Source organism: Mustela nigripes, chromosome 6 (assembly GCF_022355385.1).
Source record: "Mustela nigripes isolate SB6536 chromosome 6, MUSNIG.SB6536, whole genome shotgun sequence".
Taxonomy (NCBI): domain Eukaryota; kingdom Metazoa; phylum Chordata; class Mammalia; order Carnivora; family Mustelidae; genus Mustela; species Mustela nigripes.
Window position 1 is genome coordinate 15273956 of NC_081562.1, and position 26362 is coordinate 15300317.

At 40.1% G+C, this 26362-nt stretch overlaps 1 protein-coding gene across 6 annotated transcripts in view; it reads right to left on the bottom strand.

Annotated features, from left to right (window-relative positions):
• Window positions 1–575: 575 nt before the first annotated feature.
• The window catches only part of RIC8B (RIC8 guanine nucleotide exchange factor B), a 98898-nt gene continuing 73111 nt past the window's right edge, over window positions 576–26362 (bottom strand). The window contains exons 8-14 of one of the 6 annotated variants that reach the window (XR_009404728.1): window positions 23700–23844; window positions 16239–16358; window positions 13031–13114; window positions 11939–12020; window positions 8732–8870; window positions 7913–8089; window positions 1873–1960 (exon numbers count right to left, since the gene is read on the bottom strand). Coding sequence is in view for 3 of the 6 variants with exons in the window: in XM_059402180.1 (XP_059258163.1) it covers window positions 1849–1960; window positions 16239–16358; window positions 23700–23844 (377 nt within the window). In the remaining 3 variants the exon portion in view is untranslated. Of the gene's footprint in view, window positions 1961–7912; window positions 8090–8731; window positions 8871–11938; window positions 12021–13030; window positions 13115–16238; window positions 16359–23699; window positions 23845–26362 lie in introns of all 6 variants that reach the window. The other 5 variants (XR_009404729.1, XR_009404730.1, XM_059402181.1 and 2 more) reach the window with 5 other exon arrangements.

Sequence of the window (26362 nt, forward strand, 5' to 3'; positions counted from 1 at the left end):
CTCTCTCTGAGAATTTGTCTATGGGCCATACTGTTGGTACAGATCTTTCTGGGTTTACCAGTGTCCTTTGGGAAACAGACCGTCCCAGACTTGCGAAGCCTGGTGTAGACTTCCTCCTTCCTGCCTTCCTATCTGGGTTTCAGCTGGCCTTCAGCAGTTTTCTGTCCACCTGCCTTCTATGGAGCAGCCGCCCGATCTGCCTTTCTTTTTTTTTTTTCCTTTTAAATGGGCTTGAAAGACAGACAGACAGACTCAATCTGTTAGAAATGTATGCAAATTTTAGTAAAGGGGTAAAAGGAGAGATTCTTGAGGATCTCTCCTCTGAGTAAATTACAAGAAACTCTAATGATCTCTTTGGCAGCTCAAAGGCCTTTAAAAACTCCATCCTTGAACCATTGTTTTGGCAGAGAAGGGATGTCTGGATAAATGACATTTTCCACCAATACATGCACTTTACCTATCTTTAGAAGGGGATTATGGTGAGACAATGGGTGTGAAAACACTTTAAAAATGCATGAACTCTGAAATATTGTTTGCCCCATGTATCTATAAAGAAACACACACAGATGGCTAAATTGAATCAACCCCAATGTTTTATTTAATTTAAAGTTTTAAAAGGCAGTGGTTAAGCACATTATCTACGTGTATATATGTATGCATGTATGTACACACGAATGTGTACATACATGCGTACATATACACAAGGAAACCAACCCCTTTCAGCTTTAGCCACTGAAAACTAGGCCCACTGTCTATCGCAGGATTCATATTCTACTTCTTCGTATGACCAATTCTAAAAGTAAAAATAAACAGCCTTAATCAGTTTAACAGTAACTATTTGTGTTTCTTTTTTTTAAATAAATAAAGTTACCATTAAACTGATCACATATGGTAGAAAGGTCGAACACACAAGCGCACACACAGTCCCCAATGTACAACCTGTGACCTATGAATGACCTATATGTACAAATGGGTGCCACTGACCCCCTCCAGCCCCAGCAGAGGCCGCTCCCAGCACGCTGGGAGTCCCCCCAGCTCTGCTGGGTTGGAGGACGTGTGTCCCTGGCACCCCGAGTTAGACCTCAGAATGCATGCTCCCATGCAATGATACAGATGGGGTTCAGTTCTCTGGTACTAGTGTTAAGGTACATAAGGAAGAAACAGGCATCTGTAGCTGCCTCAGAACTAAACCATCATTTATAACCCTTTATAGGGAGAAATGTATTCTGAAGTTCTCGATAAGGGACCTACAAACTTTTAGAGTGTAATCAGTTTGCAGGCCTGGGGCTGTGCGTGTGTGGGTTTGTGTGTGCATTTCCACGTATTTGTACAAAACTGAAATGAAGAGTGGGACTAGGTTTTTGGAGCAGCTGCTCGGCTTCCATGTAGTCAGTCCTGATCTAGCAAGTCACTTGCCTCAGCCCTTACATGGAGGCTCGTTCTGCTTCTCCCGGGCCTCCGTCTGCTGGAGAGATTTGGAAGAGGCAGCTTTCACAGGCGAGAGGAAGGCCACGATTAAATCTTCCAAGAACCTTGGCAAGCAGAACGGCCGGATTCAGCCAGGGCTGCTTGATCAGATGAAGTCCTTCAGTTCCATCCTGATGAAACGGAGCTCCTCTCTGTCCGCGGTCAGCCCCTGCCGCTCCGTCCGAGTGCAGCTCTGGACGAATGCCTCGGTCTCGCGAAAACACAGGATCACCTCTCAGATATGCTGGATTCTCAATGAGTAAACCAGTTAATGTGTTTCTAGCCAAAGCAAGGGCATAAATGTTTTAGAGAAAAGACTCCCCTGGAGCTACAGAGAAAAGATGCTGATAAAAGCAATATTGAGTTGGGCAGGTGACGCTTTTAGTCTGTGTCAGAGCTGGTCTCTTCGATGACAGAGTACTGGTTGAGTGCTTCCTCCAAAGGCGTTATTGTCCCATCAGGTTTTAGTCCCATTGGTTTAAGCAACTCCTCTCTGGAAAAAGAGATAAAAGAGAGAAAAAAAAAAGTATTCACCAGCATCACACACACACCCCCCCCCCCCGCCCAAATCCACATCCTTTTAAAAAGAAAAGTCTTTAAAAACCAAAGTATTTTTCCTCAAGCTCTCTGTGTGTTTGTAACAGGAAAGATGAAAGGGGCATGGAAAGAAAAAGAGGGAGATAAAAGACTTCATTCACACAGGCCAAACCTACTAAGCCAATTAAAAGTATGAAAAGTCAAGGTCTAAATGGGCTCAGGACAAGGAGCAGGTCTCTTCTGTTTTAAATAATTAACTTTTTTTTTTCCTTTTGTGGATTCATTGTTTTAGTGAAGTTGAAGCTGCCAAAACTTCATGGGTCCCAGTGGGCCCAGGGTACAATCAAGTGGCTGATTTGATCCGTATGGATTTCGTTCAGTGGAATAAATCTGTCAGATTTGGTTTCGCCTCTCCAGCCTCTAGGGATACATAAGTACTTCTCAATTCAATCCAAGTCAACTGGCCTTCCCCAACTTTCTCCCGCCCTTTGATTTCCTTCTCTCTCTCTCTTTCCTTCTTCTTTTCTTTTCTTTTTTTTTTTTCTTTTTTAAACACCCCTGCTTTTGTTTGTGGCAGTTTAATTACGGGATTGACAGCCATTTTAATCTCTTCAAAGCTCCCCAACTGCCTCTTTTCAGCTAATCCAATTACATCTACTCCACAAGTTACAGCCTCATCTAAAGATGATTAATTATTGATTAAGTCAATCAAAAAGCATTAGGAAAGATTTATTTAATCTTTTCATAGGCTCTTACTTATTACATGGAGATTATGGCAAATGTACCTGTTGAGTTGCTGACTCCAGTCCTCCTCCCACCCCCAAAATGTCAGCGGTGGACTTTAAGAGTAGCCTCAAAGAGGCACAGGAGCTGCTTAAAATTCATTTCTCAAGGAAATGGGCATCACCCCCCGAGAACACGTCTATAACCAGGGACCCGCACGGCGGCAGCTGTGATGCGGCGGGATCCGGAGTGAAGGGGTGTAGGGAACGGTAAAGCTGCTTTCCCTCTACCTCCCTGCTGTTGTCCCCGAGGACAGCACAAAGAAGGGCTCCCTCCGGGAGGCCTGGTCACACAGTAGTGTGAGGTTAGGGGCACCCCTGGGGAGGGGTAAGAACAGCTCCGTGGCCCCTGGATACACCTAAGCAAGCAGCTCTGGCGAGCACCAAGACTATGTGAGTAACGGGAGGGCTGCCGGGCTGTGCTGAGGCTCCTGAGTTACAGAGGAGGCGATGTGGCTCCTGGTCCAAGAAATGGGGTCCGAATCACAGAACTTGAAAGGGCCTCAGAGATCATTTAGTCCAACACCCTTGTTTACTAAATGAGACTGAGTGACTTACCCAAGGTCACACACCTAGTGCCAAGCAGGGCCTGGGACACAGGTCTCCTGCAGCCCAGGCTAGTGCTCTTTGCAGTGTACCATATCTGGATTAACTGCTCTAACTGCCCCGCAGGAGCGCACTGAGTTCAGCGGTTCAGAGTCCGCTCAACACCTACATGCCAGAAGCTCGGTCGTACCCGGGGCAGGGAAGGGAAGGGGGGGCACGGTGGTCCTCGAGGAGCAGGTGAAACACATATGAAAAATAACTCAGAACATAAGGGGGTAAATGCTGTCACAGAATCATGAACAAAGAGCTGGCAGCTCCGAAGATGAAGCACAGACCGAACTGCCTGGGGAAGGGAGCGACGGCATCACGAAGAAGGTACCCAATGCCGGGCAAAGGAGGCACAGAGCCTTTGAGGCTAAGGAGACCGTGTAAAGGGCTCTGCATGGACCCACCTACTTGTGCGTTTTGCATCTTGTTTTGGGTTATGTCCATTTCGCTGTGCTCCCACGAAGCTGTGAAAGGGCCCAGTGTGTGGAGAGTGGTGAGGTTCAGTGAAGGAGGGACAGGAGGGTAAGGCTCAAGGGTAATCTGGGGTCCAGCAGGTGAGTGTCTTAAAGGTAAGAGTCAAGGTGAGGAGTTTGGGTTTTTCTCTGTAAGGGATGTCCCTTCTGTTTTATAGGGCAGGGTCTCTGGCAGCAATGTAGAAGGCGCACTGGACCAGGGAGAACCTGGTGGCAGAGAGACCAGTCATGAGGATGTCACCGTACAGTGTGGATGGGATAAGAGATGGGATAGTGGGCTTGTGGGGCTGTGACCCACTGGCAGGGAGAGGGCTGGTGAAGGAGAGACGGGGGTTGGGGCCGTGGGTAGAATGTCCCTGTGGCCTCCGGCTCAGATGACCAAGAGGATGGCGATACAATTCACTGGAGCAAGAACACAGCAGATGAAGCAGATTGTGGTGGGGAGATGTGGACATCTCTTAGGACACAAAGAGCCTGAGGCCCTTGCCTGAGAACCAGGTAGAAATGTTTAGTTGAAAGCTATAAACAACCCGTTTCCATGAAAACTTCCCTCTAGCACTGATATATCTCCCTTACCTACATTTTTACAACATAGTTGCCTACTGCTAAGTGCGTGTGCTGAAGGATTTTGTGATACTAGACACTACTCACTAATGACGTAAAAGGACAAGGGGGTAACCTGCTGGGAATAAAACACTGATGCATAAGAAAGTTGGAAAGTCTAAAGGGGCCTGTGGAAGAGGGTACAGTAAGATGTGGTAGGGAGTGAAGGGTCGGGGTACATGGAAGAAGGACCCTGGATGGGACTAGAGACGCCAGGAGACGCTGGGTGGATAGGCCCCCACCCCACCCCGCCACCAACACAACTCCGTGTCTGTGATAACAGGACGATGCTGGGCTGGCTACCAGCTGTACAAAGTAGCTCTCACCTTCTCCAGACCTAGGAGGAATATTTTCAATCAAGTCCATTGGTTTCATCCCCTGCTCCAGTTTCATGATGGAAATAATTAAGAACATTACAGAAGTCCCATGGCCAAGTTATAGTTACTCGTCTATGGGATAAAGGGGCCCATATTTTAATTCTCACCTGCAAACTATTCTTCTCAAGCATTTAATTTTTGGGCCCTTTGTATCACCCTCTGAGGGCACCACAGGATACCTGGACTTAACGGAAACCTCTGTAGGAGAGGTGGCAGTGATAACTGGCCCTATGACCATATACATTTGTGCAAGTGACATAAGATAGCGATGTGATACACTGTACAAAAAAATATCTGGAGTCAAAATGTCTGTTTGGAACCTTGTCTCTTCACTTACCAGTTGTGTGATCTTGGGCAAGTCTGAGTCTCAGTTTTCCCATCTGTGAAATGGGGATAATGCTAATACTAGTTCTCCCTACTTCCTAGTGATGATATGAGGAGTAACATCATCATAACAGAACCATAACAGAACCAGTGGTGTTAGCAATAAAAACAGTGATGCAGATCAAAGAGTTCTATGAACTGCAAATGAGTCCTAAATATTAGTTGTTGTTGTTACTGTGGTACAGTGAAAGGTGCATTATAGATTCTGGAGTCGGGCAGACCTAGGTTCTAGTCCTGGGTCCACCAGTCACTAACAGTAAGACCTAGAACTCTCTGAACTTCAATTTCCTTATCTGTAGAAATGGGATAGAAATACCCACTTCACTGAATTGTCATGAAAAGGTCACTATACATATAAACCGGAATGTAATGGCCGGAATGTAGGTGGAACTGCAGGTTGCATTTCCTGTCTTTATGTGCTATGGGAGGCTTCCCCAAGCCGGGTGCCAGCACTCTGGGAGTAAGGCGGGGGAGAATATGTAGAGGCAAATAAAAGACATGGTCCCTGTCCTCAAGAAGCTTTTAGTCAGTTCAGAAGATAAAACACACACACATTAAACAATATTAAAAGAATTACAGAACAGCAGATCAACAAGCTCGAGATGATTAACAGGCAGAGCCCTGCTTTCCCTACGTTGACAGTTTACCAATATACTCTCATTGTAATTAAAACATGTTTAAAGAAAATTTCTTGCCCTGTTTGGGAGTGGAAGGAGAGAGGATGTCTCACAGCTATGTGACTGTTTTTTTTCTGCAGGACTCCAGGCTTACTTGTCACATTCCCATCTCAACGTTTCTAATCTTCCCTCTGTCATGCAACTAACAGCCCACAAATACCCAAATGAAATCTTTGGTATAGAGACTCACTCCTAAAAGGTCTGATGAATGACCTGGTTATACTAGACTGTTTCACTGAACTTATTCACTGAGGAAGATATTGTATCTAGATATCTAGATCAGCAAGATGTGGACGGAGAATGGGAAGCAATAATGAATACCACAGAAATGTTTTCCCACCGTCATCTGGGTCATGTACATGTGGGAGGGACACGAGGAGGACAGGATGCTGATCACAGGCTCCTTGCAGGATACGGACTCAGGGCTAGACTGTAATGGCAGGGATGCACATGGATTCATGGGGAGAAAGGCATCCTAGGAGCAGAAGAATTAGTCAAGCAAAGGCACAGAAGCAAGAGTTAGTTGTGTGCAGAGATTGGCAAGCAGGCTGGTTTGGCTGAGGTAAGGGAAAAAGAAAGCTCAAAACAGATCTGGGGTACAAAAGAGGATCTGAATGGAGACTTTGAAATCCTAGGTTGACAAGTCTGGATTATAGTTACAGAGGTGTTTTTGTCTTTTATTTCAAGGGCCCCACATCTAAGAATACTTATTAAAATAATTCTCATTACAAAGTTTGAAAGCTATGAAACCGTATTGCCCTGACATTAAAAAGAAAATGTTCTATGCTATAAGTATTCAATTTTTATACTCTTATGTGTCTAGCACAGCACCTTGCCAATAGCGGGTCCTTCATAAGTGTTTATGGACTAAACTCAATTGCAGTTGATGTTATCTTGTTTTTTTATCTTGTTATCTTGTTTTTTATCTTGTTATACAAGATGTTATCTTGTATTTTATGGGGCTCCTAATAAATAAACCATGATCATGAGAAAAGCTAGATCTTTAAGTAGAAAATTCATTTTCATCATCAAGATTGACAAAGTTAGGAAAGACAGCAGCATTCTACAGGAAATTCTGCATAATGCTTTCCAGGGATTTCTTGTTCTCTGCTAAACCATGAGCAACTTGAGGGCAGAGTCCATGTCTTATCTGGCTGTGATGTGCACTATCTAGTATAGTCTGGGGGCACACAGTAAGTGCTCAGTAAATGCTTATTAAGAAGCTATAATACATGGGTCATGGCAAAAATGGAGAATGGTAGAGAACCATTTGTCAAGAATACTTATATTATTTTAATTATGATTTCCCTGATGAGTCTATGTCATTAGACATTCTGACAGCGCAGCAGAAGTCAGGCCCCCTTTGTACCACACAGCCTGGAATTCCCAACCACTAACTAGTGTAGACTCAGCTTCTTACATATGTGGCATCGGGAGGTCTAGATTCTAGTCTCAGATCTCCCTCTAACTTGCTGGGTGTCCTTGGGCAAGTCATTTCCTTCTCAGGGCTTGAGTCTACCCATCTATAAAATGAAGGGGTTGGACAAGATGATCCCCAAGATTCTATTCTAAGAACCAAAATATAGGCTACTAATTAATTTTCTTCCATTTAAAAAGCTGCTAGGTGTTTAAGACACTAAAAGTCAATGCTGCTAAGCCTTTGTTTCTAATCAAGATATATATTCTAAGCCTAAGAGTCAAACACAGCATCCTACCTGTAACTGACCGATACCAAGATGAGAAATCCTTTCTGCAAAACTACTGGCAGATGATTAGAATGATTACAAAAGTAAATCAAAGCAATGGCAAGTGTTACAAGGAAGGATCTAAATTCAATCATGGCCCTCAGTAAACAGGCCATTTCATGAAGAGCTACTGGCCCTAAATATGAAGGTCACATCTAAAAAGGATGGCTAGGTGTCAGATAATATGTACATTATGGTTAAACGTAGATACTATATATTGAAATGTGCATCAGGATTAAGATATTCACATAGCAACAACTCCTTCATACTTACCTTCAATGCTATACACAGGCCTTAACACAAGTTAAGACTGCCCTCGTTATCATCAAAAAGTACAGTGATGTCTACTGGATAAAGAGCCCATTCTAGGCACTGTGACAGTATCATGGCGGGCTTCTCATCTGATCAGGCATCTGGCCAGGGAAGAGATAAGCCTCCAAGAATGTTCAACTGGAACGAAACATCATTTAGAAATTTGATCTTACTAAACGATAAGGAACCATAATCTATAAGGGCTTGGCCAGGCACGAGGACATAGATAAAACACGTCCAAGGAAGGAAACCCTATTTTGCCCAGCCTAACCCTTGGGACTGCTAATAGAAACCAAAAAATACTTCTTAGATTTGGGGGTGGGGTGGGAGATTATGGAATTTATACCATATTTAAATTTTTCATTTTTTTTTTCTTCCCCCAGAAATATATTAACATTTTCCTGAGCCACCATTTCCCTGTAAAGATGGTCCTCTGCAATGCCTGGGCTTACATAATTTCTCAGAACCGAAGGTTCCATTTCTTAGGGCTTCTGGTCCTATATAAGTCTTTCCCCCAGAAATGACAGTGCAATATTGGGGCTCAGACACTAACATACCCAATCGCACACTATAGAATAGGCCAGATGTATATGTGTATAAAACACCTTACTTGACCTGGAAGCAAGAGAATACTCTTGCCCACAGCACATGTTTTTGTGCAATACAAACAAAGCATTCAATTCAAGTGTACTTGTTGAAAACCAGGACATAATTAAGCAGTTGGTAAAATGCATTCTTGTTTCCCACTTGCAGATCTCCCAAGAGTCCCTTCGAATTTACCTATACGAGTTTCAGCTTCCCGCTTGCCACTTAGCTTGATAACGACTCAAAAATCATTCCCTTGTTTTCAAGGGCTCTTCTTTCTTGTCTGCTCTGTGTACTACAGGGCAGTATTGACACATGGAATTAATGACAGGGTCTGTAATGAAACAACAGTCATGCAAACACCAGTCTGCTCTTTTGATAAAACAGCATGTTAGAGACCTATTCACCTCCCTCTAATTGAGTACTGCATAATAGTTCCGATCCTTTCATGTAATATATTTTGTTCTATATTAGAAAAGAAGAAAGGGGGAAACCTGTGAGGCATTGCTTCCTTCAATCGCCCCCTGATTAATTCTCTGTTTCTAATGAGGGTGGCTGCTATTTAGGCAGGTTCTGTTACATACTTGTTTTGTTGACTTCTGTACAATGTATAACAAAACCCACGATGGGATAATTGGGAACCATTTCTGTGGTACAGGGACTTCTGCTCTTAATGTCAGGTCGGCTTGGAAAAAAAGAACCCTGACATTTAAAATTAGCCATTTCATAGTTAATTCCTTTTCACATTTGAAAGACAGGATGAGAAACTGGTAAATAAAGAAAACATTTTTAATGAACACAGAGCTTTTCCAAAAATGCCTGCTAGAGTGGAGCCTGTGCTAGCCCAGAGAAAGCAGCTCTGTAATCTTTGCTCTAATTCCAAGTCTGAGAGTGCATCTTATTTCAAGATTTCGGCGTTCCCGCAACAGTTCGTAATCCACCAAAGTACAGTGGACTGCCTAATAACCTGTTGATATGCTTACAAGTGTTTATAACCCCTTTTTCTCTTAGAAAAATATTGTAACTTTGGCCATTGCTTAACAAGTTGAGTTACATGCTGGGCAAGAATGTCCTTTGGGCTTGGACCCTGATCCTTCAACTTTTGTGATTTTCCATCTAATGGCTTCCTAGTGCCGACTGGGTGCACTGATCTTTCACTAAGGCACGAACCCAGTACATTTGAAGGGGTATGGTGGCTTTTCCATAGCAAATTTGAGGTCTTCAGGCTGCTTCTTTCAAAATAATTCTGAGATCTTCCCTCAGACCACACCATCGTGCTTTGGGGCTGGGTGCAATTAGGAAGGTAAATATGTCGCATAAAAATATTTCCATGACAAATGAATGTGGCATAATGAGTGGATACATATATGTAGTCCACTACTTTGGACTACTTTCTGCTTTACAAAGGAAATTAGGAGTTGCCTAAATAGTCCCAATGGAAAGCCTTTTTAAAGTTAGATTTTCTTAATGTGATTGTAGTAAGAATTTGTTAGAATACCTGTAATCATTCTCTTTTTAAAATAATTAAAATAACTTACATTAACATAGAATCACAGCAATTTTACTGGTTTCCTTCATATAAAGGTGTGTGTGTGTGTGTTTGATATCAACTATTTATTTTAGCACCTCAACTGAGAAGACCTCAACTGTGGAATGAGAAAGCAGGAATACACGTCTTCCAAATCTTAATCCTCTTCTCAGGTAAAGATGCTTACTATTGGTCTTTGTGCTTTGCATTTACTTAAAATTTAGACCATCTTATTTAAAATCAGACTGACACATTTCTGATTTTCAAAATAACCTAAGTTCTAGCGTCATAAGACTGAGAACGGAGTCCTGACTATGTCATTAATCAGGTGCCTGATCATGGGTCAGTCACTTACTGATTGGTCCCATTTATTCTTCAGTGAAATCCTTGCCCTATCTAATTCAGAGGGCTGCTTCACTGATCAGTGGACTACTTTTTAAACTTGAAAGCACTAAATAAATATTAGTTTTTTATCCTCATTTCTGTTAGAAGATCACATGCAAAGCTTCTAAAAATCTGTTACCTACCTCACATTAAATAGCATGGTTAAAAAAATATGTAGAAAGAGATTTAGGGACAGTGCTAAAGAATCAAATTTAGTTTTATTCTTAAGTGAGGGTATTCTTTTTTCTTGGGAATTTCTCTATAGAATTTTTCTATCGTGTTGTCCAAATTAGCAAAATAAATATTAATAAGAGGTCAGCATGCCAAGTGACACTGCTGAATAAAGCAGGAGAAACAGGAGTTCTTACATGCTTTCCCCAATTAGAAAGACTTAAAAGTTGAAGGAGGGTAACTAAGAGCACAAACAGCCAGGGACATTCTTACGTGATGTTTCTCTAATAGATAGAAGCTGTTTCAGCTAGTGCTTAAACCAAGAGCTCAAAGTAGTCATTCCCACTACTGAGGTTAAAGGACAGTGATTACCAACTTGCAGTACAAAGGTCACATGAAATCCTACCTGGAGATGCCTAGCTGGTGGAAGGGCCCTCTTTAACCTAAAGATACATAATATCAAGTTTCTCAAATCAATGTTTCCTTTCCACTTTAAGGGTCTATTAATTTAACTGGGTCCAAGTTCCCTTAATGGAACTTCCAGGCAACCTTACAGTGTATTTTAATGAGGTAGAATAGTGCTGCCACATGTAAATATAATGAAAGCTACAAATACAAGCCATATATGTAGTTTTAACTGTAGCCGCATTGAAAAAGATAGGTAAAATTGATTTCCATATATTTGGCTAACACGGTATATTAAAAATATTATTTCAACATAAAATCCATATTAAACAATTGAGATATTTACATTTCTCTTTTTATACTGAGTTTTCGAAAGCCTGAGTTTTTAACCCTATTGGACATCCCAGTTCAGACTACCCACATTTCAAGTGCTTAGTACTCCTATATGGCTTGTGGTTACTATATTGGACAGCACAGATCAAAAAGATTTTCTGGTATACACAATTAAGATCTGTACATTTTTGTACTTACACTATATCTCACAATGCTTAAAAAATAGGATGTTTTGGAAACATACCTGAAAAACATGTCCCTGACTAACTTATCATAAAGGTGGATATAAGCACAATTGTTGATATTTTTGTAAGCAGAGTAACTTATTCATAGGGAAAAAAATTAGATATTACTTTTCAGTTAGCCCATCCCAGCTTTAATAAGTCTAAAAATTATCTCTGGATTAAAGAGAACTATTCCCATATTTGGAACCTACATTTATTAAGAAAGCCATTCCCAAATACTGCACAATGGCTGGCAAATATATATATATATATATATAAAATATATAAGAAAGAAACGGGAAAACAATTATTTAAATTTTAGATTCTGATAGAATATGTAAGCAAAATGCAATGCACCTTGTTAAATGTGACCGGGGCGGGGTTGGGGGACGACAATAGATTAATCCGTGCCTGGTTCCAATTAAGGAAGTGAAGGGGCCTAGAAAAGTCAAAAGAAAATCGAAACTTGAAATATTTTTTTCCTTTGGTTAGTTTGAGCTTAAGCCAATCAATCCTCTCTCCCTTCTTCTGGAGGAGGCTGTGTGACTGTACACGAGCTGTATGCTGTAGCTAAGGTGAACGCAATTGTATTAGCCGCATTGGACTTGCTTAACCACACAGTCCCCATTCTAATCTCCCACTTAAGTTGCGGGGGCTTATTTTTTTTTTTTTCCAATTCAAAGAAGGAAAGAGGAGGTGGAGAGGAAGGCAAATTTCATCCCCCTTTTCACCTCTGTTCTCGTATAGAAAGCTCCATTTAACATTTTTAATGTCATGCTTCAGGACTTAATGTTTATGATATATATTACAGTGATTACTTTAAAGAAATTATGTTCCCTAATATTTAAATGAGTCAGTCGTAGGCCAATGTACTTTTATGGAATTCCTTTCCAGTCCTGAATTTTATCATATCTGGCCAAGAAATGGAATTGACAAAGGTGTTAAACCATGTAGGCTATTTTATAGAGTAAAAAACTGGTCTACAGATTTGGGGATCAGCTGTGCTCATTATTTCATCATTACACAGTAGGGGAACCACAGGGTGCAAGGCACTGTACTAGCTAGACATGGTGGGATTTATAGGGTTCAGATTATTTTCAAACTCATAAGACCTCTAGGTCCACAGCGAATCCCCTTACCTACATCTGTCACAAATACAATCCTTAAACACACACACACACACACACACACACACACACAGAATACTACTGAGTCAGTTGGTATTTAATGGGAAGAAAATGTTTGAGCATGAATTTCTCCAGTGTCCTTGGAAATATAGTTATAATAAAGCTGCCAAGGTAGTGAGCTCCTTGCAGTGGTCGCTGTGTCCAGCATGGAGGCAAAGTGGAAATGTAACTTTAATTTTTGCATTGGTGGTTTTGTAGTTTTGGGAGTGGGTGACATCTATACCCTACACCAGGCTCAGTAACAGTACTTGGCATGACCAACCTTAGTCATCACTTTGGTAAGTGCTTTGGCACGGGCCACTGTTGCTAACCACCATCCTGGTGCAGGTCCTTCACATCTGCTCTCCTATGGATGGAAAAAAGGAAGTGTCTAGTGTCCATTCATTGGCCACGTCACCTCCAACCTAGCCTTTACTCACATGCCTTTCAATTCAGGCCCAGGAGAAAATGATTTCATTTTTGAGAAGAAAAGTTAATCCGACAAAGCTACAGTACACTCTTAGCACAATAAAGACTTGGTGGGATGAAGAACATCCTCAGAGGACAGTTGAGGGAACTAACTGGTAGCACAATGCTGAAGAGGATGATCAGGAAGTGTTCTGGCAAACACTGACTCTAACAGACAGACACAGTAGCACAGTGGACAGAGCAAAGGTCTTGAGTTCTGGAAAATGAAGTTCCTAGTCTCACTTTGGTATGAAGCTAGAAAGAGAATGTACGTGGAAGTGTTTTGTAAACTGTTAAAAGGAAATGGATTATCACGGCATTAGCTTGGAAATATTTGGGGCAATTCTTTGGGTCTTCCCCCAATTAGAAATCTGGTAACAGATTATATTAATCAAATAATGATAAAACAACCTGGGCTTTTGGGAAGAAAGATGCAGTATGTGAATACCAAAGTTTATCAACAAGAGTAGATTTCCCTCTACCTGGAATGAATGGTCAGTTCTCCACATATCTGTTAAATACATTTTAAGCTTCAAGAATCAGCACAAATGCTATCTTCCTTGTGAAATCATCCCTGATTCATCCAGACAGAATGAACTGCTCCTTTTCCTGGGTGTTTACAGTTCAACATAGACCTTATTTGTCATCATTTTCCATCTACCTTGTATTTTAGAACAGATTATAGCCATTTCCTTCGCTAGAATGTGAGTTCGAGGCGGAGCCTGTCACATTCTCTGAATCTCCCTCATCTTCCTAGCACAGTGACTTGCACAGAGTAGCTGCTTAATAAACGTTCCCTGAATCGTACTGAACTTAGTCTACTTTGGCTCTATGCCATATCTTCTACCTCAAAAAAACACCAAAACCCAAAAACCAACAGTGAAGAGAAAGAAGAAACTCAAGACAAACATGTAAGCCGCATAAAGAATGGCTTCATTCTTTGCATTCCTGCTTTGGAATGCCCGCTGCTGGTCTCCGTGCAGTGTTGTCATCGATTATTAGTGAGAGCAAATGTTAGAAAGCACACACACAAAGGCAGACGATGTAAAAAACCCACCACACGTCATGCAAAATACCAGTGATTTAGGACTATTTTTAAAGTTGCCTTTCGCTTCCATTTTAATGGCAAAATTGGTCCTATCAAAGCCAACACAAGACATACTTGCTCTGTTTTATACATGTGAAATCAGTATCACCTTCAGATTGAGCTGGGCATCTGCTGGGTGTTTCTGGGTGAGTACACATCTTCTTTGAGGCATAGTTTAAATCAAGTGGAAGCTTGGATATTTCAAACTTGACATTTGTGTATTTATTTGTTGGCAGCTTCTAGAATATGTGGATTCCCTTGGGATTAAAAGGAGAAGGACCTAGCACTGTTTTCTGTCCCTTGTATAGGGATGTCTTATGAAATGACCTTGTCTCTTTCAGTAAGTCAAGTAGTTGGATTAAACTGTCTTATTTTAGGCAGTCTTTTTCCCATCTCCCACTTTCCTCGTTTGGAGTTTACTCATTCAGGGCATATAGGCAGTTGAGCAACATCTGTGTTCTCTGAAAGACTCAGGTTATTAGAGTGAAATGTATGAAACTTGCTTACTGTCCTAACCCACTGATGGGCTCCACATAGGTCCTCATTAACACTTCCCTCTCCAGCTTCTACTAGATGGATCTGTTGGTTCTCATCCTAACTTCTGTACTTATACCACTGTTTCATTAGCTACATCAGATCCTTTCAGAAGTAGCCAAGCAAAAATCTCATGTTTAACTACTCATTCAGAGCATGTTATTTTCCTTCCTGTAGGTTTGCTTACAGGATCTTCTCTGATTCTAATTCCTTTGTTAAAGGAACATGTCGGCTCTACATAAAGGTATGAAGAATGTCATTTGCAAACAGAGGTTGTGAGCATAGTTCGCTGTAGATTCTAACCTCTTTGGGCAAAGATGGAAATTTAAAAGGACTAGCTGGAAGATACTGAATTCTAGTCATACTAGCTTGGTAGATGTGATCGAGATGACGAAGTTGTTTATTTCTATATAACTACTACCACATTACCAGCATCATCAGACTCTGCAGTTCTCCCATATGTCACACTTCCCATGTCAGTCAGCCTCCTGCTCTGCCTTCACCTCTACTTGCTTCTTTGTTACACCTTCTGGCTTTCCCGGGATTCCAGCTGCTACTTCTGACTGAGGGGTACTAGCCTTTACATATAGTTGCTGTGAAAAAGGAGATGACCGGAAGAAATACACCTGTAAGTGGCGGCTGCCACTGACACACAGAAGCACTCACTCAAGATGGCTTAAAGGAGACAGTGACTCAATGTATGACTAGAAAATAGAGCAATTCAGGCAAGTGTGAAAGGAATTAATATTTCCCAGTATTCCTCAAAGATGACTAGTTGCTGATTTGTATATATTTGACTTAAGAATTTTCAAGACTGGCTATTTTGGGAAGGGAAGGCGGTGTGAAGCAAGAAGGGAAGGGCAGATTGTCTTTAGAACCCCTAATTAATATAAGCACTTGCTTTCAGAAAACCCTTAATTTGAGCTATTCCTTTTCACTTTTTCCTGGGTGCATGACATTTTACAATTCTCGGTTTCAGCAGCAACCCAAAAAGACAGAATTGCCAACTTGCACATCAAAAATGAGGGGGGAAAAAAGCATAATGATTTGGAACAAAAACCAAAACAGACTAAAACAAAAAATACAAGAAGCAGCAAAATCATTGAACCTAACTCATCGCATCTTTTTGAAGACAGGGAGGTTAGTTGGTTAAATATCACAATGATCTAGTCGTTACTGTCCTAGCTCTGAGAGTTTAAATGTTTAAGAATGCACATCCAGAAGCGGCACATGTAGAAAAACCATGGTAGCCAAGAGAGATCTGAACTACTGCTGCCCAGGCCACCCTGTTCCAATTAACATGGATTTCCAGAGTTGCTGTTCCATGATAACTCTCAGTAAGAGAGACAAAGAAATAGAACATTTTTAGAAACCAAGCAGAAAATGGATGGGAATACAATACCTGGAAAGTTTATCAAGCATGTTGACAAGTTTCATGGCTTCATATTCTTTTTGTTCTTCTGTCATTTCATCTATGGGGTTTGGCATTGGTTCCTCTAAATGACCAGTGATAAGATTAATGCTACAAAAAGAAGAAAAAGTTATGCTGTATGTTTTAAAATTATGCTCTTTCTATACTTTCTGGTCCAAGTTGTAAGTTATAATAAGAAAGAGTATAATAGCCAAAAATGGGCAATAATAGCAATTTTGTAGTATAGAACTACTACAGGAATTTTTAAAAATTTACTTTTTCTATTAATTTGCTTTGGGAAACGGGTGGTAGTTTTACTTAAAAAAACAAAAACAAAAACAAAAACAAAAACCAATAGCTGACTTGCCAACTTTTTGTTTTTTTAAAGGCATGGCTGCTTTTAAAAAATGTGAAATTTGATTGGTGCCGTTAGGATAAATATCCTTGGATGCATAGTTTATTAATATAAGGGGACAAATGATTTCAGAGTAGGAGAAATCCATTTTGTGATACAGCATAAAACAAATGTGTCAAAAAAAAAAAAACTGGAAAAATGATGGCAGAGAGGCTGAAATCTGAAAATGAAAGCATGCCGATTTATCATCTCAGGAAATTAGTCCATTAGTGAGACCACAGAAGGCAGTGAGTGTTCAAATAATAAAAGATAAAGCAGAAGAACAATTTTAATTAGATTTGATGTGACCTAGATTTAAAAGAAAAAAGAATGAAATCTAACCTACCAAGAGACAGGTATACACCATTTGACTTTCTAGAGAAATAATAAAGTACTTAAAATGTGTATGTCCCATAAACTTTGTAAGAAGTTCTAATACCAAACAAGCTACCCTCTTAGGTGAAAGCCACACTTTTTTTTTTTTTTTTTAAAGGAGATGAAGAAAATTCTTCAATAGCTGCTAAGTTATCTATAATTTAAACATCTTTCTAGAAAAGCAGACAAGAGGTTACGGTATTTTGTTTCAGCCAAGTATGGACAATTGGCGGGGATATTTCATTCAATCATTAAAAACAAAGAGCAAATTGCTAATAAATTGCTTTCTAGGGTCTACAAACACAAATGCGTTCAGTGGCCAGGTCTGTAGGATAAGCAAATGAGTGAACTGGTCAGCTATGAACAGTGGGGAGTGTTGGGGACTGAGGTAAACTTGAGGACAGTGCCAGTCTAAAGTGGCAGGAGGTACAATCCTGTGGGCCAAAACAAAGGCCCTGTGATCAATTAGATCCTCTGGAAGCTAGCTTGCAAACCCTGCTTTAGACTTTGACTTGGGCAGGTTAACAGGGATTTCTCATTTGAGTAGTAAAAGGGCTAGGCCACTAGGTACTATTATCTATTACTAAAAGATTTCCTTCTGTTTTTCTATATTCCTCAGAGGGCACATGATATTCAGATTCTTGTGGAAGGACTCAGTGCTCAGCATTCTCAAAAACCAGATCTAAAACATCCGTTTTAATAGTCTTCCTTAAGACCTACACCTACAGCTATGATTTAAAACTTTTTTTTCCCCTTCAGAGCAATGGATCCACCACCAACCTCCCCCTGCCTTTTTTGGAAACAAATGAAATCTACACAGAAAGCCATATATAAAACAGACAAAGTGGAACTAATCGAGCAGAAGAGGGGATGGGGTGGCCAAGCAGAGTGGAGGCCTAAAGCCTCTCCTGTTTGTCTATACTTACTTGTTTACTCTTAAGTTTGCCCCTGAGGCAATTTTAGGAACTCTGGGACATAGTTTGAAAACTCCTGGGCTTGTCAGTCATTCTCAGCTTTGGCTGCACATTAGAATCACTTGGTAAACTTTAAAGAAAAGGCTTAGGCCTCGACTGAGAGCAACTAAATCTATGTATTTTATTTTCCTGGTGATTCAGATACACAATGAGGTTAAAAACCACACAGGGCTAGAGTGCCAACTTCAGACACTTCACTGTGTGCTACTATTCCCTCTTTTTTTTTTTTTTAAGGTGCTCATAATAGAAGAGAAAAAGGCCTCTAGTTAGTGGTCATTTAAAAAAAAACAGTGAACTAGGGTCATCAGAGTCCCCAAAAGTCAAGAACAAAGGGGACCCAGACAAGGCTTCAGAGAACTACAGCGTTTTTAAGATGTATCCAGATGCCACACTGAAAATGTGACTCCACCACCCATCTATTATTTGCTTAGGCTTGTAACAACAGAATGTTTCCACTGGTTTCTTTTCTGCCACATGCTAAATTAGAAAACAACGAGTCTTATAAATAAATTAGTAAAGGTACTTATTATACAGCGCATACTACTTCCCAAGCAGACAAAGGAAATCAGGCATTAGAAGGAAGTACAAGGAAGGTAGACGGATTAACTATGTAAAACACGTAGAAAGAAGGCTCCTCTTCTCAAGTTCAATGGAGGAGTGATTTAAGAAATCAGATCCCCAGACTGCTGTATTCTATAATGACATTAGCACAAGCCATCATTTGCCTCGGGGGTAAAACGTGTCAGGAGGATGCACTGGTAAGCTCTGTTGTATCCACAACGTCAAGTCAGGACATGAATTCCTGAATCAGGGCACATTTGATTCTTTTTTTGGGTTCTTTTAAGGGCTTAACAGAAATGACGTCCATTTTCCACAAGCTGACCTCAAGTCCTCTGCTGCTAAAATGATTTAATGGCTTGCTCTGAAATTAGCTACTAAAGTCACAAAATCCTTTCTTTGCTCAAGGAGCATAAAAGCAATAGGCAGAAATTCATTCTTACAGAGTAAGAATTTATCATCCTTTACTGAAGCAATACCCCCCACCCCCAGTACACAGAAGAATGTACGCAATATCACAGAAAACACAAGTTAGGGCACCAAACTGTGCCATTCTCATAGGAAAAATGCCAATGTGCTCGGGGTCAGGAGGCAGACTTGGACATGGTCTCCCCTCCTGCTCCCCACTTGAAACAAGACTCCTTTGGTTTCCCTTCCCAGAGAGGAAAACAAATAGTCACTGTAACAATGATGTGAGGTTTCATAAAAGAGATTATTTTCAGTTGAACATCCACTTGCTACCTTTACAGAACCTCAGATAATACAGTCTAAGACTTAATTTTGTAGGTTTTAGGATCTTGACACTGAAATTCTGGGGTTGGTTTTATCTTGTTCTAAGACTGAGTCTTAAGATGTTTAAGGTACACTAATTGTGGCGGAAACTATACTGGGTCATTTTCTCACCCTGTCTGCTCCCCTACCCCATCTTTCCAGCATTCCAATTCTGTGATTATATACGTCTTCCAGTTAGGTGACAAGAATTATTTCAACTCATTTGTAGTATCATCGAACATGTATTATATAAGGTCATTATATGAACTGACCACAGTTATGAACCTGGTGATGAAGGGATTAAGACATAAAAAGGTATAGACCTATGAATATATGCAAAAGCTGAAATATATTTCAAGACTTTTGCTTTTCAGATTGTTGCTACACTTGGCCAACATCAACAGTACTAAGTCACTTAACAAAAAAGCTATTAAAATTTCTCTGAGCTATATTAAAGTTAACGTCAGTCTCTAAAAAGTAGGGATTGAATTTTACTCAAACCATTCTGGTTAAAGGAGGGCCTGGGAGGGCAAATCTCTACAGGGGCTAAGCAGGTAAGAATGAAAAGGATCCACTGTCAAACCAGAGGAGCTTATGCCTGGCATGACGGGGACCACGGCCACTCAGCTCCATCAGCCAGTTGTCTGCCATGTGAAAATGCAGGCTTCATGTTATTAGAGCTTATTGAAAAGAAGTCAGAAATCCAAATTTGCATCTGAAATATCTGAATTCTAAATGTTGGCAACTAATTAAGAAGTACTATGTAAAACAGAAAATAAAAACACAGAACTAAATAATCGACGATGCAACACAAGAACTAAATAACCAACGATCCAACAAGCCCAGCAGCAGCTAACTGTAGGCTAAGTCGAGCCTCTGGGTGGACAGTCTGCAACCTCTGAAAATAGAGGGATCAGGGTTTTCAGGAAAAGGCACTTGTGAGCCCAGAACCAGGATAGGGGGAGATGGGGTGGAAAAGCCTATGCAAATAAGGCTAGAAATGTCTTTCCAGGAAAAACTCCCCAGAATACTTGATCCCCAACAAAACAATAAAAAGAACAGTAGAAAGTTACTATACCCTTGTTCATTTACTTCAAGAAATATTAAAAATAAAGGTTTTCTTCGGGGGTACATCTTCAATATATGGTGACAATTACAAAGAGACTTAAAGCAACAAAACAAAATCTTGACGAAGAAAAAAAGTCTCTTGTCTCATGCTGGAGAAATTATACAATCGCTGCCACAGCTACTCCTAAGAGTAATATGGCTGAGAAGGAAACACCCGAGTTGCTTTTGCAAGGATTTTAAGCTTCTGTATGTGATTATGAACTAGTGTAGGGTATGAAGAATCTAAGTAGGTGTCCTCAAGTTCTGCCTACCTTGGCTATCCCCTCCTCCTGCCCTCCATTTAGCAGCCCTTTAAAGACACTCCCTGGACTCCTAGGTTCCTATACACTCAGCCTGACAGCCACTGGTCTAAAATGAGCCAAATGCCATTAGGTACACGTCTTTCGATTGCTGTTCGGAATGATGTACAAAACCACATTAGTCACTTATACTTTACCCTCCTATACACGCAAGGGGCCTCCATGCTCAGAGGCACAAAAGAAACTGGTATAAAAGTTAGAATTTAGAAATTTTTCTCTTTGATTCAGGACCAAAGTTTATCTGAAAACTTTAAACAAGCATGGCTTAGATTTACACCAAAAACCTGTGTGGCATGTAACTTGATTCTATAAGTATATTTCTGCTAATTGCGGAAAGCCATTTCCAGTCCATTAAATACACTTACTTTGACACAAAAAAGATTGTTGTGAAATTAACGGTCTCCCATAGCCTGAATGTAAGCTCCACACAATTGTTGGTTTCAGATTCCACTAAAGGATTATAGGTTACCTTGGTGCATCAATCAGAATCCACTTACATTTTTGACAACGGGACTAGGGCCAACTGGATAAAGGGTAATTTCTCTGCTTCTGCCAATACTAGCAACTGTTGTGAATAAATGCATCATAAGAAAAGCATACTGTGATCTTGAGAACACTGATGGTGAAGGGTAATCAGAGAGTAGGGGAAAAAGCAATTCTTTCAGGGCTGAGTTTATAAGCTTGACTAGATTGGTAAAGAGTTTTCATAATTTTTAGGGAAAAAGTTCTTCGAGCATTATCGATCACTCCCCAGAGCACAAAGGGTTCTCTTGCTTGTAAAGTACTTTGTTTCCCACTACTTCCACAAGGACCATTTGAATAAGCATTTCTTTTTTTTAAAGTAGGCTCCACACCCAACATGGGGCTTAAACTCACAACCCTGAGATGAAGAGTCGCAGGCTCCGATAACTGAGCCAGCCAGGCACCCCATGAATAAGTATTTTAAATTAACAAATATCCCACTAGTGGAGGGAAGATATAAGAAAAAAAACATGCAAATATATCTGAAGGGGAAGACGTAATGCTGTGTGAGAAACACATATTTATATCTGTCACGAGTAATATTTAAGAAACAACAAGATTTCACAATGGTGACTATTCTGATGACACTAACACACCATTCCTATGAACAATATAGGCCAGGTCCAAAGCTGATGAAAATTCCAACTAGGGATGTCACAAGGTCTAATATAGAAACTTCCTAGCCAAGACTACAACAATACCAAACATCATGGTCCTCGATGCAAGCAAAAGGTGCTCTCCTGAAATCTAAAATCACTTTCATAATCTAACACATTTCTATTTCCCATTCTATTAGGAGAGACCCAATGTTCTTATATTTTCTCCAAGCAATTTCTTGTTATAGTAGCATTCCGGTGCTTATAAGATATGTGATCATTACCACTGGTAGAAGTCATCTGTCAAGCAAACTCAACAATACACACCGAGATATAAGGACATCAACCACCCACGAGTATTTAAGAGTTTGTTTGTTTTAAAATCTTAGTTGATGTGTCCACATAGCTTGGGACACAATGAATGCCTAAAGTAATTTCTACTTTCATTTAAAAATATGGAGGTATACCTCAAGTGGTATTCTTTAATGTCTCAAATGGAGGGAGAGAAAATACTAAACTGATGAAAATATAGTTTATGAAATAGAAAAGTCAAGAGCTAGTAAAACTAATTAGAATGATGACTTCTATAATTAGGGAAAGGTTAAAGTATGATTCCTCTAAGCTTCAATTAGATGACCGAGCTGCCGATTTATGGCATCTAAATGGTGGCAGTCTTAAGAATGTATTGCTTAGAGTCACTGCTAGCTTTTTTTCCCCAAAAGTCTTTTTTTTCTAGGACACACTCTACAAGATCCTGCTGAGGCTGAACTGGAAATACTAAAAGTAATGCTATTTACCCAGGCCCAATTTGCCAAGGAATACAGGCCAAATAAGTCTTGTCTAATTAGGAAATGATCTTTGCTTTTACCTTCTGATAACCTAGTACTTTCATGTTAACAGGGCACGATTTATCCTTTAAAAAAAAAAAACCCAATTCTGAAGATAATGATTTTCTGCCCTTCATCAACTACCACATGTTCCTCACTACATTCTAGAAAATGTCAGTAGAAAAACTAGCATGTCAACATCACTGGCAATGCCAAAAGGAAAGGGCATACCCTTTTAACATTTAGTAATGGAAATGAGAAAATTGAGCTCGTATAACTTCTAATAAGTGGAACTAAGAAATTTACGTGGGATATGGGGGGCTGAGAAGGGGACGAAGAGGATGAGGAGGAAATAGAAGGAAGTAGAGGTGGTTTGTTTTGGGATAAGAGAAGAATTAGTGTCTTTGATTTCTAAGCACTGATTCAGGCAAGACTTGAAAAGAGTCTCTGGTCTGCCTCAGTGCAATAACACATCTGTTAAAAGATTCTTACCCAAGTGTTGGATTGAAATTTACTGTGGAGCTATACTTCTTTCTTTTTGCTAATAAGGTACCATTTTACTGACTCATAATGGCTTTTATGCAAGAGAATTCACGGAACGTATGTTTAGATTTCTGAGAAAAACTGAAGCATGAAATAACCAAATGAAATACTTGTTCTTAGTTATACCCTATAAAATCTCAACCTTATGGAAAAGAAAGCAAAAATTGGGCAATACTACTTTTTAAGTATATGATGGCATATATCTAAAAATACCATCTCTCCTTCGGAGAGGGTCAGGAGCATGCAGCAGAATATTTCTTGCAATATTATCCTTCCTCAATCACCTGAAGTCACTCTTTAAGCCACTAGCTATGAAACTGCCTCTGAAAACACTATTAAATGGAAAGCTTCCAAATCCACAAAAGAAAAGAAACACTTGGAAAATGAGAGACGAAGGAAGTGAGGGGCAAATAACCAAATCAAAGGCACAGACATAGTTAGGTGAAAAGAAACTTGATACTATACTTTGGTTTTGCATTTTTGTATTCCTCAGTGTCTGTGTCCTCATCCTCTGAGTACCAGTTATCGCCTCTTCCTCCAGCCAAGAGGCCCCTGGCCGCCAATAGTCCTGCAGCATTCCCATAGCCAGTGTATTTCAGCAGGCTGTCCACTGCAAAAACAGAAGAGGTGTTTAGAGGAATCTGTGGGTACTCACTGTCATTACCGACTATTCCCCAGCACAGGGAAGTTGGGAGATTCACACCATGGCAGTAAACCTTAAAACTAAGAGGTTTTCAAAGTATGCTAGAGGTTTTACTGAACTACCTACAAATTCTCCTACATGCTCTGCGGACCAAAAGCCTTTTTTTCAGGCATCAGAAAGTCAAGTGGAGCTGTTTGGAATATACTCTGTGGCAGGAGTGGAGCCTCTGTGACCACAATGCTGTTGGTAAGGGTGGTGTTTTAAGTTTCTGGTCACAAAGCTTTTTATCCAGTTTTAGAGAAATCATGACTAAAAACGAGAATTAATGAAACCCAGATTGGAATTTTACTAACACAGTCATTATCTAAAATCTTTCTGGTACCCTTCATAGGAATGATAGGGAAAGAGTACCAGAAATCACAAAACTTAAGGATGTTTGCAAAAAGGATAGCTAAGTCACTACTTATTCCAAAACGTCAGCAACAGTACATAAGCGCATGATACCCGCTTTAAAGGTAAGGTCCAAGAGTTAAGACTGGCTGGATTTTATTAATGGTTCTACCACCTAACTAGCTGGTTGACTTGGGAAAGTTATCTTACAGCTCTGTACCCTACTTTTTCTAGAGAATTGGAATAATAATCTACTTCACAACTTAATACATGCAAAATGCTTAGAAAAGTATCTGGCACACAGTAAATACTCTTTCTTTTTCCCTGGTAATATGAGGTCAACTGAGCACGGTAGACTTCTCTTAGTCAACAACAACAGCAACAGACCAATGAACCATTTGGTGCAGGTCAGTATTACCCTGTCATCAGTGCAAGGTGATAAGTCTAAGATAAGCAGACACATAAAACTTTTGCAGGGTAACCGGAAACTACAGGAATTCTTTGTGTGCGTGTGTGATTTGTAAGAACCTTTAAGGAAGATATTAAACAATTGTTAGCTTTATTTAAGAGCACTTCCTTTTCTTCAGGTACAGTTTTCAAGGTAAACACTAACATATTCAATCTAAAGATAAAAATTTTATTTAAGGCTTTCAATAAAATGTCATCCTAAAGGCAACTATAGGAAACAACACTATTTTTTTTCATGTATAAAGTTTTAGTAAAACCTACATCTTGAAATACTGTTGTAATTCAGAGCATTTACCTCGAAAAAGACAAAATAAAGTTGAAGAAGATTCAGAGAAGGGCAATTAAAGTGACTTTGGGGTCTGAAAGGGGCAGCAGATAGGGAAATAGGGTAGGGAAAGGGGATATATGTGATCGGAGTATGAAATCATTAAAGGCATCAATAGGATGAATAGTCCAGGAGTGAATTGTTCATTAAATTTTTCAAGTTCTTGAACTAGAGGGTACCTTCCTTGACACTGAAAATAGGTACTTTGGGGACAAATAAAAGGAAGTCCTACTTTCAACGGATATGGCAAATTGGTGACATCTGTGCAAAAGGAAACATGGACTAAATAATAAAGTAGATTAAAGTTTATTCTCTTTCAACCATTTTCTACCTTAAAACCTATTGGTAACTGCTGTCTCTTTGGTAATAATTCTCAGTAGATGCTAGATAGAATCATATTAGAATTTAATGAGGGGTCAGTGTGGTATACTTTGAAAGCCCTTGGAATAAATCTGAATATGCTCCCTCTTACTCTCAGTGCCTCTGCAAGACTGGGAAGGTTTACCTAAATTAATGAATTCTTAATGGATAATTAGAGAAGTGAATATCCAGTGCATACAGACATTTTTAATATTCATGGGGATCAGACATGACTTTAAAGATTTTATATTTATTTGAGAGGGAAAGAGAGGGCACATAAGTGGGAAGAGGAGCAGAGGGAGAGGGAGAAGCAGACTCCCTGCTGAGTAGGAAGCGTGATGTGGGGCTTGATCTCAGGACCCTGAGATCATGACTTGAGCCAAAGGCAGACACTTGACTAAGCCACCCAGGTGCCCCCAGACATGACTTTAATGACATGGTCAGACACAAAGTCAGTGAGGCGAAGGATCAGAATCAGAATGCACATGGCACTGATACTCTCACTGTAAGCATTTTTGATAAGGCTTTTTTAAAAAAATATTTTATTTATTTATTCAACAGAGAGAGAGAGTGTGTGTACAAGCAGGGGGAATGGCAGGCAGAGGGAGAAGCAGGCACCCTGCTGGGCAGGGAGCCAGATGTGGGGCTCGATCGCAGGACCCTGGGACTGTGACCTGAGCTGAAGGCAGATGCTTAACTGACTGAGTCACCCAAGCACCCCGCTGATAAGGCTTATTTTTTAACAAATAAAGAGGTTTAGTAGTTCCAGGAAAAAAAAATTCACTAAAAGTACAAATGTCTAAGTTGAGATATGAATATACTTAAAAAATAACAATAATAAAAAAGACATAAAATATAAATAATCACCTCAATGGTTAAACATTAAAATAGTTGAAGAATGCAGAGTTTATGAAAGGCCAAAATAGGTTAAAAAGAGGTAAA